Source organism: Anguilla rostrata, chromosome 8 (genome assembly GCF_018555375.3).
Source record: "Anguilla rostrata isolate EN2019 chromosome 8, ASM1855537v3, whole genome shotgun sequence".
Classification (NCBI taxonomy): Eukaryota; Metazoa; Chordata; class Actinopteri; order Anguilliformes; family Anguillidae; genus Anguilla; species Anguilla rostrata.
In genome coordinates this window covers 40,328,344-40,344,938 of record NC_057940.1, presented here as the reverse complement: position 1 = coordinate 40,344,938, position 16,595 = coordinate 40,328,344, and the positions used below count along the sequence as shown (strand labels likewise).

Here is a 16,595-nt window from a genome sequence, read left to right as displayed (position 1 = left end):
AAACAAATTCTGCAATGTTCAGTGTTTACAAACCAGAAATCTTTCAATGAAAAGGACTGAAAGTAAGGTTTATATAAGCCTAAAAGACTTTGCTACAAACTACATCTCAGTGGGAGAAAGCAATGTGGACTTCTGCCAAGAGCTTCCATTTTATTCTTCTGACATCACTGCTGCGGGCGTGTTCAAGCAGCCGCGCGCAGTTCTGCGTCCAGACAGCACTTCTTGGACAATCGGATGCCAATAAGACTTGTATTGACACCAATGACAACCAGATGTCTATTTGGTCCTCTTAAGCTCTCATTTTTTTAATTCAACTTTTACATTTGTAATGAGACCTCATTCTTACTTTCTAATAAATGTGAACTTATTATATGGGCTCCTTAAAATCTCATTTAACTACCAAAATATCTAGTTTTCATGCATGTGGGAATACATGACCACATGCGCAGGTTTGAGAAGACAGGGGTGGTATAACATAATATAACATGATGAGAACAGGCCATTTAGCCAAACATGCTCACAATGTTCCTACAACTAAAGTGTACATAGTGGTCAGTTTACCTACAAACTAAATTGTATCTAGCAACATATCCAGACCTGTAGTACATGACCTGGTAAGCTATTCCATGCAGTGACTACTCAATGTGTGAAAAACATCAGTGGAATTTACCTTTTGCTAATTTCCATTTATGCCCTCGTTCTACGAACAAATCAACCTGAAGAATCTCTTATGTTGGTATGTATAATTACACTTGATGTTTATGGCTATGGATAACTGATACTTTGAGAATTGTACCGTATCTGCCCTGTGTTCTGTAGCTCCAACGACCTTCACTATTCGGTATGGACTTATTGTTTGGCGATTTGGATACAAGTGTCTGCCAAAAAAAAAAAAGTATCAGCAGTAGTAGCCTAGTAGTAGAATAAAAACTGCTGTAATTTCTACATGGTGAAACTAAAGTGTATAAAAATATCCTTTAATAAAAGTCAACCACATGTGACTTTGATTACAATTCTGAAATTGTGCAATACAAGAGAAAAAAAAAAAAATCAAGAAAAAAATGTCTGTCCAAAACGTGGACAGCACTGTACAGTAACTGTAAAGTAAACCTTGCTGTACCTAACGAAAACAATACATGTATTAAAAGCAATGGAGTGCTGCTAGAATAAATAAAGCATTTGTACCCAGGATTAGATACACTGATGTTCATGTTGAACTAGCAAGTAATTCCAGCCCAAAAAAGAAGTGTTAATGTAAGCCTTTACCAGTTTGGAACTTCAGCTGGTCTGTTCTGGTCCACCCCCATCCCCCCGACACATGACATTTCTAGAGACTCAAAACGACACAGTAGCGTTAAGTGGTAAATTATTCCGATGTTCAACTACATCATGAACTGCGTGTGTTAATGTTGTCTGTAAATGTGCTTCGTGCTAAACTAAAAATAGAAAACGAAGATAACTAGATTCATGTATTTTTGCGCTCATGGACAGAGTGAATTCAACATAGTCATGTGTGCAAACCTATATGGTCTATAAGTAGCCTAGCTAACTGCTTTTAAATAGGAACAGGCCAGAGGAGCATCTCAACATGTTGCGGAATCAAGACGGCTGTCTGGTTTGTGCGGCTTGTTTGACTTGAATAAGATCCCATCATAAAGATGGGATCTTATTCATCACACTTTACGGAATCAGTCATTTAAGAACATAAACCAATATCAACAACTACTCTTTATGTAGCCTAAACTAAATTGCTTATTAAAACGTTAATCGTGACAACAGTTTTTTTTTCTTGTTCAATGGAACGTTACAGCTAGCCTATGACTGGAACCGCACTTTGGTGAATTATAGGGATAGTCTATCAATAAATAGTTTAGATTTTACTGATAAGATGCTAGTAGTAATAGTATAGGCGAGTAAACTGTCGAATAAAATGAATCAAAAGGTGATGTTGACAAAAGAGGATGTCGGCAATTAAATGGTGTTTTGCCTTTCCCTTTCACACAGACCGACGTTCCCGATAACTAGTCAAACTTTCCAATAGCTCATCCCGGCGGTCGACGTTACTGCATTTCTCGGACAACTCGCTTCGCATTCTGCTCAGGAATTTTCATCTTTCATTAAAGGTAAGATATTCTACGCATGTAGTCTAATTTAGACTGGAATTATTTACAATCTGAAAATTGACTGTGTTTTAGAATCCCATCCATTGTGCCGGATGTTTTATATAGTAGGACTATTTCTAATTCATTGCCTTGATGTTTCTTGTTGCGACTTGTTCTTTTAGGCTAGCTTGTGTAGCTACCATCGACTAATGCGATTATGGTAGGGTATTCAAACATTTTAGTTTAGTCTGAATAAATTGTGCCATATTGTCATTCAGATGTGTCGTTTTATTAGATTGTGGTTATTTAACGCGTCCAACATAAGCTAAGTAATGGAGCGTGACGAGACCACAAAGACAGCGATAGTGTTCCCAACCTGATGCGTGGGGTGAAAGGATTTGGGCTATCCGGGATGTCGTGTGTCGCTTAGCCTAATGGGTGCGAAAAAAACATGTAATGGTTCTAAGAATTAAGTGCTTAAAACCTTTCCTTAAAAGAATTGCAACACCGGTCAGAAATATATTCGCAGCAATGGGAACGCTTTGGTGCCAACACCGCCTATTTGTGTAACCATTTTGTGTAGCCTAGTTGTTCAACAGACAGTCTGTCGTGCCAAACCTTTTTTTTTTTTTTTTTTGCCAGGGCGAGTGTAGAGTGTAATTACGCTGAGATTGTTGGATGTAAGGTGAACAGAAACAAGGCTATGTTTTAGAGAGTTTGTGCTATGAGCACAGCACTATTTGAAGGTATTTTTTTTTAGTTCATTGAAAAAATGACAGATGAATATGGAACAATAACCTTTTATTGAAGCCTAAACAAACACAAACAAGACCTAGATGAGCAGTTTGTTGATTGTGTCCAGCTGGAGTGACGCTGCTCGCTGTTATTCCAGGAGAAAATGAGGTGGGCTTGGCTGTCCACTTGCCTCCTGCTGAGTGCGCTTTGGCTGGTGGAGGGCGTGGAGGTTGACCTGGAGACTGACCGCGACTGGGACTGGGGCTCCGGCCTTCAAGAGCTACTTCACAGCTTCCCAGCAGACAGCCCGTTCATGACGGAAACTCCGGGGAGCCCGGCCAACTGTTCTCAGAGGTTCTGGCTGCCCCCGTCCTCCCCCATCTGCTGGGACAACATTGCCGGGCCAGAGGAATTCGAACGGTCCCGTCTCTTGGTTCTGCAGAACCGCGCTGCCCTCCGTGCTGTGACCCACGACAGCGGCGTGGGGGAGGGGGGTGCCGCCTCCTACAACCAGCAGGCCAGAGAGGACATGCAGGGCATTCGGACGGACTACGTTGACATTGTCCAGACGGCTGAGACCATGGAGAAGGTCTTTCATTCCCTGCACGAGAAGAGGAGGGAGGGCACAGAGCTTTGGACGTTTTCAAGGTTAGTGTCTTGCTTGATGAAAAGGAAAGAGAATATGGCAGTCAAGTTTTATGTAAGTGTACACAAAAAAAAGCAGACAGAAACACACTCACTGCATTCTCCATACAGCAGGTAAAGCCATTATATAAGAGGTAAAGCCATTACGTAGAAGGCTTGAGTGAGGCACTGGAGAATAAAAAAAGTTATATAAATAACTGCCACACCACTGTTGCTGAATTTTTAGAGGATGAGGTCATCAAACAGACTCAAACCAGTTCATATTCCACTAATTTAGGCTAAGTGTCAGAAAAGGATCAGAAACAGTTGTCTGAGCTCACCATATATTTTATCCTTTTGTTCTTATGTACATCTGTTTTGAGAGGTCTGGCTTAAGGCACAACACTTTTGGCTCATTTAAACATCACACTGCTTGGTAACCTGAAACTTCATGGGAATCATGATGGCATGGAAAATGGATGGAATTAATTTATAAAATGTCTGTTTTGCAGACGTTACTAACAAGGTTGCTAAGTACTCCACAGTTAGCAACCTTGTTAGTAACGTCTGCAAAACAGACATTTTGTAAATTAATTTCATCCATTTTCCACCCAAAAGCATACTGGCATGAGCAGTGAAGTGTTTATGTTTTTCAACCTCCATGCAACGTTTTATCTCTAAGCATATTTATAATGAGGGCTCTCCCACAAACTAGGCTGGTTATTGCCCTTAGGATAGTGGAATCATGTTGCTATAAAATGAGTCATAACTTTCATATTTGCCTCACAGAAATACATTACTAGGGACACCACTTTATGTAGGGCAGGGCTGCCCAACCCTGTTCCTGGAGATCTACCATCCCGTTCGTTTTCAATTCTATCCTAATTTTGCGTACCTGATTCTACTAATTAACAGCTCAGCCCTGGTCCCAATTCACCTCCTAATCACTCCCCCTCTGCTTTTAGTTACGCTTAATTATGAGTCACTTCCGTAAGGGCACAAGTGAGGGCAGGCATCGAAGCAACAGGGAGCATAAAAAGCAGCATTTGTGTGGGCCACAATTTTGGTCTGCACTGATGAATCGGAATTTACAATGAATTAATTATTATCAATAATAAATCATAGCCACTTAAAAGAATATCATTTAACATTTGGGTACAGTGAGCTACTCTGAACTGCCATTTTTGCATTACAAATAATGATTACCGTAATTTAGATTGGCGTTTTCAGTACACCTTAATCGACGGAATCTGCATCATTTGAGACGGCACTTGTTTTTTGCAAGCAAGACAATGGTGCGATGACCATGATAACTGTGTTTTGAAAAGGCAAAACATGGCAGTGAAATTGCATTTAAATGTGTTTAGTTCTGCCGTGCTTTAACGGCTCTAGTAATGGCATTAAGCAACGCAATGCCTTCTGAATCAGCACTCACTTTTAAGACAGCAATTTTAATTTCCTCATCACAGAGGAAATGTCGAGGGCCAAACAGCCACTACCCTTCACTGAAATTTGGCTCACTCAGTTCGGGGACAACCCTTGTACAAGATGGTGACTCTTGTGAAAGAGCAAAATGAGTGTTTGTCTAGGCAGAGTGATTAGGAGGTGAATTGGGACCGGGCATAGAAGTGAAATAAAGTGCGCTTTGTTAGGGTTGGAGTAAAAACCTACAGGACAGTAGATCTCCAGGAGCAGGGCTGTGCAGCCCTGATCTGGAGCAAGTGACCCAGAGTGATTTCAGCTTGCATTACTATCTAAATCCCCAAGGGGCACTGTTGGCATTGGATTGTCACAATCACCTGACTAATTGTTTGATTAGTGATCAATTGTGACCCTCATAAAAACAATTAATTAATAGCAATGAATACAACAGTTAAAGAGGAATGTGAATAAATGAAAAAAGTCCCAAAAAAGTCTGAGGGACTGAATACTTCAGTGCCCTGCTGCTACGCTGCACAATTAGAGAGTCAGTTTATTAATCCATTCAGGCACAAAAAACATCATCAATCATGGTCTTAAAAAGCCTAAATAACAGAGGGAGCCCTCTGTTCAGTTCCTCAGAATCCCCATGTTCAGTTCCTAATAATTGTGCAGGGCGCAGATGTCTGTCAAAGTCGACAAATCCTAAATTAAGAATGTTGGATTTTTCCCATAAACGTGTAAGGAATGAGAGAATTGGTCTCTGTGGTCACAGATGAGTCAACAGATGGCACAGATAATTATGTTTTGCACTTTTTAATTGTTCTGCAAAGAAAATCAATTGCATTCAATTTAAGTTACTTGTACTAAGCACTGTGTACCCTCATGTGGACATTACAGCTCATTTGCAGATACAATGAAACAATGTCTATTGAACTATGAGGTTGATTTCAAGAATGTAACTGTCTTTGATAATGCGAGGTGCATGTTGAAAGCATACTATGTTTAAATGAACAAATACAGTTCATTTAACTTGAATGCAATATCCCAAAAACTGACTAATTCAATAGCGTAGTCAAAAAGATGTCCAAGCAATAAGATGTATTACGCATTGCTTCTAAGAATGGAATAGAGCAAGGTTATGTAAAAAGGTTTTTATGTAAAAACCGTGCAAGACGATATGGGACGGTTGGTATTCTGCCATACTGTGCCATTCCAGTACTTCAGTTTCTACTGTAGATTTGTGGATCTGAAAATGAACATCACACCAAATACTGATAAATAACTGACAAGGGCCGCACACTCATACAATGGTGCGCAGGATTGATCTTTTGCTACTGTAGCACAGGAAGTCTATAGTGGCAGGGTGCAATTGGCATCATCGTGTCAGAGGTAGTGTTGGTTTTAATTGGCTTGGGCTCCTTGGGTTATGACAGTAACCTCCCACTCGCACAGCAGGTGCCCACAGGCAACGATGTGCCTCTCCTCTTAACAGCAAGTGTTCTCTCCTCGAGCACTGCGTGGTCTGCAGGGTAATAAATAGGCTGTGGCTTTCCGTCAAGAATGGACCCAGTCCAATACGAGTAGATCTGCAATCTGTCGAATCCCTTGTGCGTCTAATTTTGAAGCCAATTGTTTCCTACAGCTTGAAGGAGCAACTCGAGAAAACGAAGGACTCCATCTACGGCAGGGAGCACCTGGCCAGCCTTCTGGAGAAACAGTTGTCCAGCCTGGAGGGGTCGTTACACATCCTGCAGATGCGACTGGCTAGGTTGCTCACCCAATGACCACGACTGAGCCAGAGACACAGCTGCAAACAGAGGTTATCCTACAATCTGTATGTTATGCATGGCCACCAAACTGGTAATGGAACCCTATCATCAAAATAAACATGAGGATTCTTTTTAAATGATATGTGCTTACCCCTATAAACTACCCTCTGAATCTCAGGGCTCTGGCTTCCTAACTTGTAATGGCACGTCAGTCTCTAGCCACACAGAGGCTTGTACCTGCGTTTTTGCAATAAAATCTATTTTTATAAGCCTAGATTGCAGAAGTGTTCCATTAAAGGATTTAACTGAGATTTTTTTTTATTGATTTCATTAAAGAATATCAACTATAATGCATTTGTTTACTTCATGCTTGGGTGTGTTTTGAAGAAACATTACAAAGTGTAAATTCAGATCAACACACTTTCATTTGAGAAACTATAGCAATGTTATGAGACCATGAAGACCATTAAAAGTGTTAGATACAATTAAGCTTCTATAAATTAGGCCATGTCATTGGCCAGGACTTAAGTGGTTCGGTCGGTAATGGTGTTGATCGTAAGCTCAAGCTGGGACCTGAAGCCAAGACATTGCAGGTTTGAACCTGCAACGGGTCTTGGTGGTTGTGTCTGGGGTAGGTTAGGTTTAATTTGGCCTGGGTTTCTCAGGTTACGGTAGCATTTGCTTCTCCCAAAAATACACTAGGTCCCAGGCTACCAGCCCTCATCAATGAGAAATACGCTTCCCCTCATAAGTGACATCTCCGATCTAAACTCATTCAAAGGCTTCTTTTTAAACAGGCCTATGCTTATCTCAAGAAAAAGTAAATGACAGGCATGAAAAGAGAACAAGAGTCGTGCACCACAACCCAGTTTATTTCTTGGTACAAAACTAAATTTTACAAAAAAATACTATAAAGACATTTGGGGCAAGACTGCTGAAATTCACATCTAGCAAAAATATTTACAGCCCAATACATTTCTTACACTGGACAAAGACAGGATGTCAACATGACTTTTTAGTTGTTGCGCGTTCACAGAACCACATGGAAGTAACTGTGAATTCCGTGATGTCTAATAGAAAATGAAACATTCTGACTGACTGGAAAGTATAGTCGAGTCATATTCCCTGCTTGTGAACTTCTCAGTAGTTAACACACAGAAACTCATTTTGAACACAGGTGGGAGGGGGCTCAAAGCTATAGAACCGTGAGGTGTGTCCAAACTATCCCTCCTGTTGGAAGTCATCGAATATTAAAACTGAAAATCCTCCAGACCAAAGTTAAACAATTACTTTCACCTTTAAATTGACCTTGTAAATATTGTTCAGTGTCATTTTCCAATCTTTTTGTTCTTGTGTACAACTTTTTAATGTTTCACATATTAATTTATTTTGCTTATCTTTGGTAATATTTGACTACCGTTACTATAGTCATCTCTTATATATTTTCTAATTCCTCTGGCAATGTTCATCGATCTTTTCAAGTTGGTCTTTGATTCAGAAAAGCATCTCATTTTCAGTTTTAGATTTTTTTTTTTACAATGACAAATATTGAACAGAAATCAGATTTAACTTGTACATGTGCTGTAATTTACATACACATGCTGCAGTGAATCAATTATATAACTTATAAAATAATTTTAGTTTAGCGCAACAAAATATGCAAGACTCTTCCACCAATTAAAACTTATTTAAGTTCAAGGAGGGAATTAAAACACACTTCTTTCAATCACCACACATTACACGTCCAAGTCACTCGGATTACTTCATCTCAGTTTCTTGTTATAGGCATACTGCAGGTGAGCGCAGTTTGGGTTAAACTTCACAAAGATACTCTGGCAACAGCACAGTGTGACGAAGGTTGATGCAATCACACACAACTGCCATCATACCCTGGAGTCTATCAGTGTTAGTAACAGTTGTCATCTGTACCTTCAGAACCCCATTGACCAGGAATGTGAAAAATGTTACTCCCTAAAAGTGAGTGGTTGCCTACTTTAAAAAAAAAATAAATAAAAGAAAACATTTACCTGAGTGGTTCAATTCCACATTTAGTGCAAAACTGAACTGGTTGCTACATTGTCCTCCATTTTAAGCTCATGTAAATGCGCCAGCAGACTGACTACAGAAACACTCAGGGACTATAGATATGCATTTTGAAGCTGTGAGTTAACAAATTACAGAAAATAAAATGTACACGGAAGTTGATAGGCCCAAGGTGAGGGCATTTATGTTCTTTGGCAGCACGTGTGTGACTGGGATCTATCACCTGGGTCATGTTTGGCTGTTAGAAATACATTTTTTCCCTTACCACGACGGCACAATGGAACCAAACTTAGTTGACTTTGCCTCCTGCGTTACAATATATTGATTCTGTGGTTGAATCTACCCCTGAAACTGGTTCACTGACCTAGTCAACTGACAAATAAAATGTCATTGACTGAACAAAAAGACCTGTGCAGTCATCAAAGGCATGGCAGAAGAGAACAGGTTACCCTGAGGAGGTCTCACGATTTGTCTAACAGCTGACAAATCCTGTTTAGGAGCTTTCTGGTTGAACTGACATGAAACCTTGGGTTACATTGCATGTGGACCATGAAGTCAACTGGAGTGTGGAGGTCCAGGCGAAGCTACAGGACACCCTGTTCTTGCATAGTCTGCATCCTCAGAGCTAATCATCCCCATCTTCTCCCCTCTCCTCTAAGGACCTCAGGTAGTCTCTTGCCAGAATCTTTTTTGGCAAGATATCTGTAAGTACAATAATAGATGAACATAGCGTCAACATTTTTCACCAGTTATGCATTAAATGAATCTCACAATAAAACTCACCATCAATGAAAGACTTTGTGATATTGCTTTTTAGTACTGCTGCATTTTCTTCCTTAACTGCTATTCACTCTCAGTGGCAACACAAAACTCAATAAGCTAACCTTATATTCAACTACAGCAGGTTACCTGGATATGCATTAATGACTGGCCAGCAACTTTTAACGTTAGCCAGTTAGGCACAATAAGTATAGCAACAATTTCTCACACACAAGCCGCGTGCAAAATATACTGTTTGTGAAATTAAGTTGTGGAAGTCGCGGCCTAGGCCAGGCAGCTGATAAAAAAAACAAACAGCGTTAGCTAGCCAGCGTCGCTCATGGCATGCTCGAACACCACTAGCTAACTACGTTAGCCATGCACTTACCAGTGAGAAACTGAAACGTCTCCGTCTCCTCTGCAACATGGGCAAGATCACTATACGCCAAAGTGTTTTTCTCTCTTCCCGCGCCTTTTTTAAAGGAACATTGCGCCAAATGTTGAACAAAAAGTTCCTAGAAAAGACCAATTTAACGTTAAACATTTTTAATAGCTAAGGTTAACTTATCTATTTGCGGCAACGTCCCATTGCCCCAGTTGGCAAGTTAGCCTGCCAGAGCCAAATGATCTTACCGTCGCTTTCGTAGTTAAGAAAAGAGCATCTTGATTAATGCTGGAAACGTCTGGAGAACTCTTCATGATCAATTTTACTCGTGACATAGGAAGAGAAATGTTTTTGCTATTTACTGTATTAGCGTCAACTTTCTCACCCACATTGTTGCCCGACATCTTTCCAAAGACAGACGATTAGCTTGCTGTCTACAACGGAAGCCGACACGACAGTCAATTTTGAATCTTGACTGCAGCAGCGTTGGCAGGGAATTGTAGTTTAATGCTGTCAGCGACCAGCATGACAGCTCCCAAATATACATGGAGTTTAGCGGTTTATTAAATTGCTATATGAGAAGAAAAAAAAAAAAAACTGTACTGGAAGGAATGCATTATTTGGCATCGGTCAAATACACAGGTAAGCTAAGGGATGCATATCTGCACAAATACAATTCTCCTACAATTTGAGTGTCTACAATGCAGTTCCCGTAGTCTACTTTCCTGTTCTTTAATATTTTGGCAGGCTATTTGGTGATATTTAGATTGGATTTCAGAGGGAAATGTACAATGACTCAAAACACACACAGGGGCTACAAAAAGAAAATACCAGAACAATTTGTGCCCCCTAAATGGACGTTTAGCCTAACATTCAAACACACGCACACCGTTTTGTTTTCTTTGTGTATATGTTTGCACTTTTGCATTTCACACTTCAGCACAGTACGTTTTAAAAAAATGTTTTCTTTTTATTATTTTACTGTTTTACACAGCAAGTTGTTGTTGATGTTTATTATTTTAACATTATCATTAGGCCTATCAAATAATTATCATTATCATAGCCCCTTCTTTATGTTCTTTATGTTAATATTTTTGCTTTCACTATCGGTACTAACTCTAAAACTAATCCACCAGAACAATATAAAAGTAGCTTATCGCTATGGGATTTCTCACAAAAAAGAAAACGTTACATAATCCCGTAATGACCGAGGTGGATGCTTATGTTTTCCGAAGACATTTTTTCTTCTGTTTCCTCCCTCATGTTACAAATAGGGCCACACTAGGCTGCTATGTCATGTGCACATTAACGTATTGTTTAGGTATTGCATCTTGGTTTCTAATCAGTGCCTCCCTCTCCCTTTAGTTTATGCCTCCAGTTTATTATTTTTTGGCACGTAGCCCTATTACTTTCAAATCTTGCATAAAATTGTAGTTGTAGTGTTACATTCCCCTAAGCGTCCTGCGTGAAAATATGCGCCTCCCCTTGAAGCGGCTACGAAACAGGAAGTTGTCGCGCAGCGCTGTCATTCAAGGAAAGCTTCAAGCTAGCTAGCAAGTTGTTTGTTTGAGAAAATACTTGTGAGTATACAATATGTTACGGCACAACACTGAAACTGACAAGAAGAGTACTGCACAGTAGTTATAAAAAGAAATCATAACGCTTAACGAATTACTTTATTAGCTAGCATGTGAGCTAGTTACCCATTTTACTACAGTAGATGCTAGCCACCTAACAAGCCTGTTGACAGAAACTAGCTAAATAAAGCTGTCTGTGAATGCAACATTTTTACATTTGTATAGATTATTATTATTCGCTAGCTCTGTTAGAGTTAATGAATACTTCTCCGACATGATACATGCATGGAGACAGCTGTCTAGCTCATAGCTGGTTAACGCTAGCCATTCTTAGCTTGCTTGATGTGGTATGGCAGCTGTATTGAACGTTATATTACTGATGTTAGCTAAGTTATGTCAATATAGTAGCTATATTAAGAAAACAAACCTAACCTTTAGCTTCCACGTTCATGTTGTTAATTGTTTTATTCATGAAATTTATTTGCTTTAGCCAGCAAGTTTAGGTAGAAAGTGGGAATGAATGCTAGCTAACTGTTAGCAGGCTTAGATGAATTACCTAGCACTAGCTAACTGCAACGACCAAATATGCTTCATTACAAACACGTCTTTTATTTATAGTTAAAGATTACCAAACAAAAATACTTGTGGAGGCAAGCAGATATTGAATCTGGTTCTTATGATAGTTTTTACATCACGGGTTTTCTGTCACCAGTCCCTGTAGTCACATCCTGCCAGATAGAAATGTGCTGGTGTTGGTCAATTGAAGTGATAGTTGCTGGCTAAGTAACCTTGTATGTAAATTACCTGGTCAGTTAGCATTACCATCTTGCTTCATCCCTGGGACTACAGTGTGGTCAGGCTAGATTGTGAGAAAGCTACGTACAAGCAAAGGTTTTGAAAAGCAGGTCATCAAAGAGACTCAAACCAGTTTTTTTTCCATTCAGTGTTCTGAACATGAAGCTTATTGAATGTGTGTCTCCCTCACTCACTCAGGCTCAAGCTGCTTGAGAAATGAGTATCCCGGACTACATGCAGTGCGCTGAGGACCACCAGACTGTCCTGGTGGTGGTCCAGCCCGTGGGCATTGTCCCGGAGGACCAGTTCTTCCGCATCTACAAGCGAATCGCCAGCGTCAACCAGGTCAGCATCCGCGACTCCCAGAGGCTCCTGTACATCCGCTACCGGCATCACTACCCCCCGGAGAACAACGAGTGGGGGGACTTCCAGACGCACCGCAAGGTGGTGGGCCTCATCGCCGTGACCACCTGCGGGTCGAGCAAGGAGTGGCCGCAGACGTCGGACCGGTTCCACGGGCAGAAGGAGGTGTTCGGCTCCACGCTGTACGACTCCCGCCTGCTGGTGTTCGGCCTGCAGGGCGAGATCGCCGAGCAGACCCGCACCGACGTGGCCTTCTACCCCAGCTACGACGAGTGCGAGGACGTGGAGAAGAGAGTGGAGGACTTTGTGGAGTCCATCTTCATCGTGCTGGAGTCCAAGAGGCTGGACAGGGCCACAGACAAGTCCGGGGACAAGATCCCCCTGCTCTGTGTCCCCTTCGAAAAGAAGGACTTTGTGGGTCTGGACACGGATAGCAGGTGAGTTTTCTGTTGTTTGACTCCCAGGGGAAGGAATGCACCAAGCATTGTACAATTCCTGGTTCATTCTTTTTCTTGGCCCTGTCAAGTCCATCGCTACATGCAAAATGCCCTTCATGCTGGATTTTAAAAATGTAATTGAGTCTATACCTAATAGCACGTTCAGAATTGTTTAGTTAATGGGTCGTCATTCATTACTTTTGAAGCTCTTACACATGCATGGCATCAAGTGACACAATTTTAAGGGCCTACTTATAAGCTGAAAGTCAAAAACGATATATAGTCTATATTTCTCTAACTGAAGTTTATGAACAACACAATGGCTGTCAGGTCAGAAATAACTGACACATCAATGGAAAAACTGTAGGCTCAGTGTTTCTTTGTTTTATGTCCTACAAGATGCTCATAACATTGTTGCCTTTAAGAAACCTCGCCTGTTTTCTCCTCTATCATTATTTATGCTTATTTCCTTTTGTTGATTTATCTTGCTTTATTTGTCTTTTCTTCTTTTCTTTCACACTGTCCTGTGAGTTTGTTATTGGGTGTGAAAAGGTGAGCTGTAGTCCAGTGCGTCGCCGTAGTGATACCCATCCCAGTCCATCGGCTTCCGCCCCCCTCCCATATGAGAAAGCTCTGTATCAGTGCTTGCCTGTCTTGGTACCGTGCCAAAAGCCAAGTGCATCTCTCCTCCTTTGGCTAAGAACAATTAAATTATCAGATATTTACATAAGTGTTCAGGAGGTGTATGTGCTGAGAAGAACACATAAGTAGCAATGCTTTTAATGCTTTGCGAATGCATCTTTTTACATGGGCATGTAGCTGAGAGGATGATCTCATCCTCAGCTTTGTAGTTCATACTTATAAATATGAATTGCTCTGTTTTATTTTCAAAGTTAGGCCTTAGTTCTCCTTGATTAAATGTACACACACTCAGACACACACAGATATACATTCCAGACTAAATCTTAACAGGCCTCAGTCCTGGGAATCTTTGTATCATGAAGCTTCCATTTGTAGATTTGCAATTCATGTAAAGTTCTTACAAAAATACTTCTGTGGGTCTCCTGCATGGAGATCATTCATTGCTTACTAAGACTGATTTTCAGTTATTTCGCTTTGCTGTCCCTAGTGATGAAAATAGGACATTATGCTACTGGTAGGCCAGCACACACAATCTGAGCACAGGATCTGTGATTGAAACATTGCTACCCTGTCCATGACCAGTCCTGTGCTCACAGATGAGGACTGAGGGTCCACTTGGCTGATAGTCGAGTGGAGGAGATGGTGATGGCTTTTGAAAGGCTCTTGGGTACCCCAAGAAGAGGAAGGTTAAGTGTCCTTACTGATACAAAGCGCCGTCATGTTGGCTTTTAGTACCTGGATTTCATACTCAGTGTAATTCATGGGTGATGCTTTGCCATAGCTTAGCTTACCATTATCCAAGTTATCAAAGCATGAATTTGTTATGGAATCCATATACGTTGAAGCCAAAATGGTAAGGTCACCGGGGACCGCTTCTTGGATCGTAGCAAGTTGTCATTTACGCTGTCATTTAAGCCTTTGAGTTTGGGGTACTCTGGGGTTGTGTGAATTATTAGTGCTTAGGAATACATTTGTAGAATTAGTCACAAAAAAGTCCTGAAAGAAGAATCAGTGGTTGAGGTAATTATTTCTCTGTAAACATCTTTGTAACTGCCAGCATGCTCAGCAAAAAATTCAAGGTAAGCATTGCTGTGCCCTGTGCTGTAACAACAAATGACTTAAAGGAGTACCATGGTGATTTTCACACTTTCTCTGTTTTATGTGCTATTTGCACAAGAGGCATTGAAGAAACACAATGAGCAAAGTATTAAATATGTCCGTTCTGTATTTTTGGAGAAATATGCGTTTTAAATTCATCGTCCCATTTTCAACCGGTTGAGAAAGTTGTCATTTTTCTACGTCACGAATACAGTAACCACTCCTATTTCCACGCCCCGTAAAGAAATCTGACAGGACACACCGTCCTGCTGTTCAGACAATGCAAATATTTGACTAACGTTAGGTTCACTTAAATTAGAGTTCCTTTAGATTATTTCTGGTTATATTCATTTAGCTAGCTAGCTAACGTTAGCTAGCTAGGAGGTTTGCTTTCATAAGGCAATGTTATCGATAACGTTAGCTTGCTAGTTCGCTTTTATGAGGACGTTATAGTTGTGCTTTTATCTTAACTTGGCTAGCTAGATAGCAAAAATTGTAACTGGATACAAGTCAACGTCCTTACCTTAGCTATCTATCGATACTTGATATACTACTAAGCTAGCTAGCTTGTGAAAATTCAGTCTCCCAGAGCGCGTATCATGGGGGTAGCTATGGTAACGGGGAACGGTCTGTCAATCATAGTTAACTGACAGTTCTCATTACCACGCCCAGACGGTTCGGGTGAATTTTTATAGTGGGAAATTTAGGCTTAGAAAAATACGTTTTAAAGTACATTGAAATGACTGAAGAATAAAAAAATTATGCACATTTGTTTTGTTGTTGCCTGAAGACAACTGGGAAGTGTCACGTTCAACCACCATGGTACTCCTTTAAACAGTTTCACCATTTTTTGTACATCATATTGCCTTACATTCATTTTTCAGGCACACTCTAGAGAAATCTAGAGAAAATCATCTGATTGGATCAAAAGTGAGCTTCCCAGCTTGACTTTAGAGTGACCAAGAAAAGTTAATTCAAAAACACTTTTAAAGAAGCAATAAGGTAATAAGTCAGCACATAAAAAAATAAAAAATAAAAAAAACCAGGTTTTTCCTGGTTGAGACGACGGCACTTTTATTGTGATCATGTGATCAGATTTACCACATCTTGTTATTAATGTGAATTACACTTTTTAATAGCCAGCAATGTTCAGATGATGATTTGGTAATGATTGATGATTTGGTTCAGATTATGGTAATTTAAAAAACTTTTTTGAAAATATTGGACGTGCTTGATTCAAAAATACAAAATATACAGAAACATGTCCAAAAATAAACAAGATTTTGGCCACCTGACCCAGCGGAATAGGAAATATTCACAAATCTCAGACCAGACAAACCAGGAAATTGAAATGAAAATTGTAGTGAGCTGCACCAGAATTGCAGTCTGTTGTTTGATCTCGACTGACACGCCCCCAGCAGTGGCTCTCCTCCCACTTCGGCACACGGTGAGTCAGAAAATGACCAAATGGCTCAGGCACGTTAATCCATGGCGAACATACCACTTTGCCAGTGCAACGACTCGCAACAATCCATGTGCTTGCTGGAAAATAGAGCCCTTAATGTTTTTTCGTGTTGACACAGGTTAGAATTTTGTGGAGATGGCACAAAATTTGATCTAGATGTCAGTTTGTTAGCCAAATAATAAAACTGACAGTATGAAGGGATTAAAAATAATCTTTTTAGTAAGGCTCTTTTTTACAAGTTATTTTACCTTATTTCAACTTGCATATTTGTTTGTGTTTGTATTTGCGAACTACACCATTTTGAGTTCAGAATTGCATTTTTCTTACTTTAGGTGGCCAAAGCCCCTGAGTAGTGAGTTTTATTAAGCAGTAATGGTAC

The 16,595-nt window shown here is 40.3% G+C and overlaps 3 protein-coding genes across 3 annotated transcripts in view; 2 read left to right on the top strand and 1 right to left on the bottom strand.

Moving 5' to 3' along the window:
- The first annotated feature begins 1,429 nt into the window (after positions 1-1,429).
- si:ch211-57n23.1 (uncharacterized) lies at positions 1,430-6,926 on the top strand. The gene is made up of 4 exons (XM_064348236.1): positions 1,430-1,615; positions 2,005-2,123; positions 2,995-3,485; positions 6,526-6,926. The coding sequence occupies exons 3-4, from the start codon at positions 3,001-3,003 to the stop codon at positions 6,665-6,667; spliced, it is 627 nt and encodes a 208-aa protein (XP_064204306.1). The 5' UTR covers positions 1,430-1,615; positions 2,005-2,123; positions 2,995-3,000; the 3' UTR covers positions 6,668-6,926.
- A 580-nt stretch (positions 6,927-7,506) lies between these two features.
- On the bottom strand, positions 7,507-10,300 carry chrac1 (chromatin accessibility complex subunit 1). The gene is made up of 3 exons (XM_064348237.1): positions 10,088-10,300; positions 9,843-9,969; positions 7,507-9,397 (listed from the first exon to the last, which is right to left on the bottom strand). The coding sequence occupies exons 1-3, from the start codon at positions 10,241-10,243 to the stop codon at positions 9,321-9,323; spliced, it is 360 nt and encodes a 119-aa protein (XP_064204307.1). The 5' UTR covers positions 10,244-10,300; the 3' UTR covers positions 7,507-9,320.
- Positions 10,301-11,284: 984 nt separating this feature from the next.
- Positions 11,285-16,595, top strand: part of trappc9 (trafficking protein particle complex subunit 9) — a 307,504-nt gene continuing 302,193 nt past the window's right edge. The window contains exons 1-2 of the mRNA XM_064345606.1: positions 11,285-11,419; positions 12,410-13,011. Of these exons, the coding sequence (XP_064201676.1) occupies positions 12,428-13,011 (584 nt within the window). The 5' untranslated portion in view covers positions 11,285-11,419; positions 12,410-12,427. The remainder of the gene's footprint in view (positions 11,420-12,409; positions 13,012-16,595) is intronic.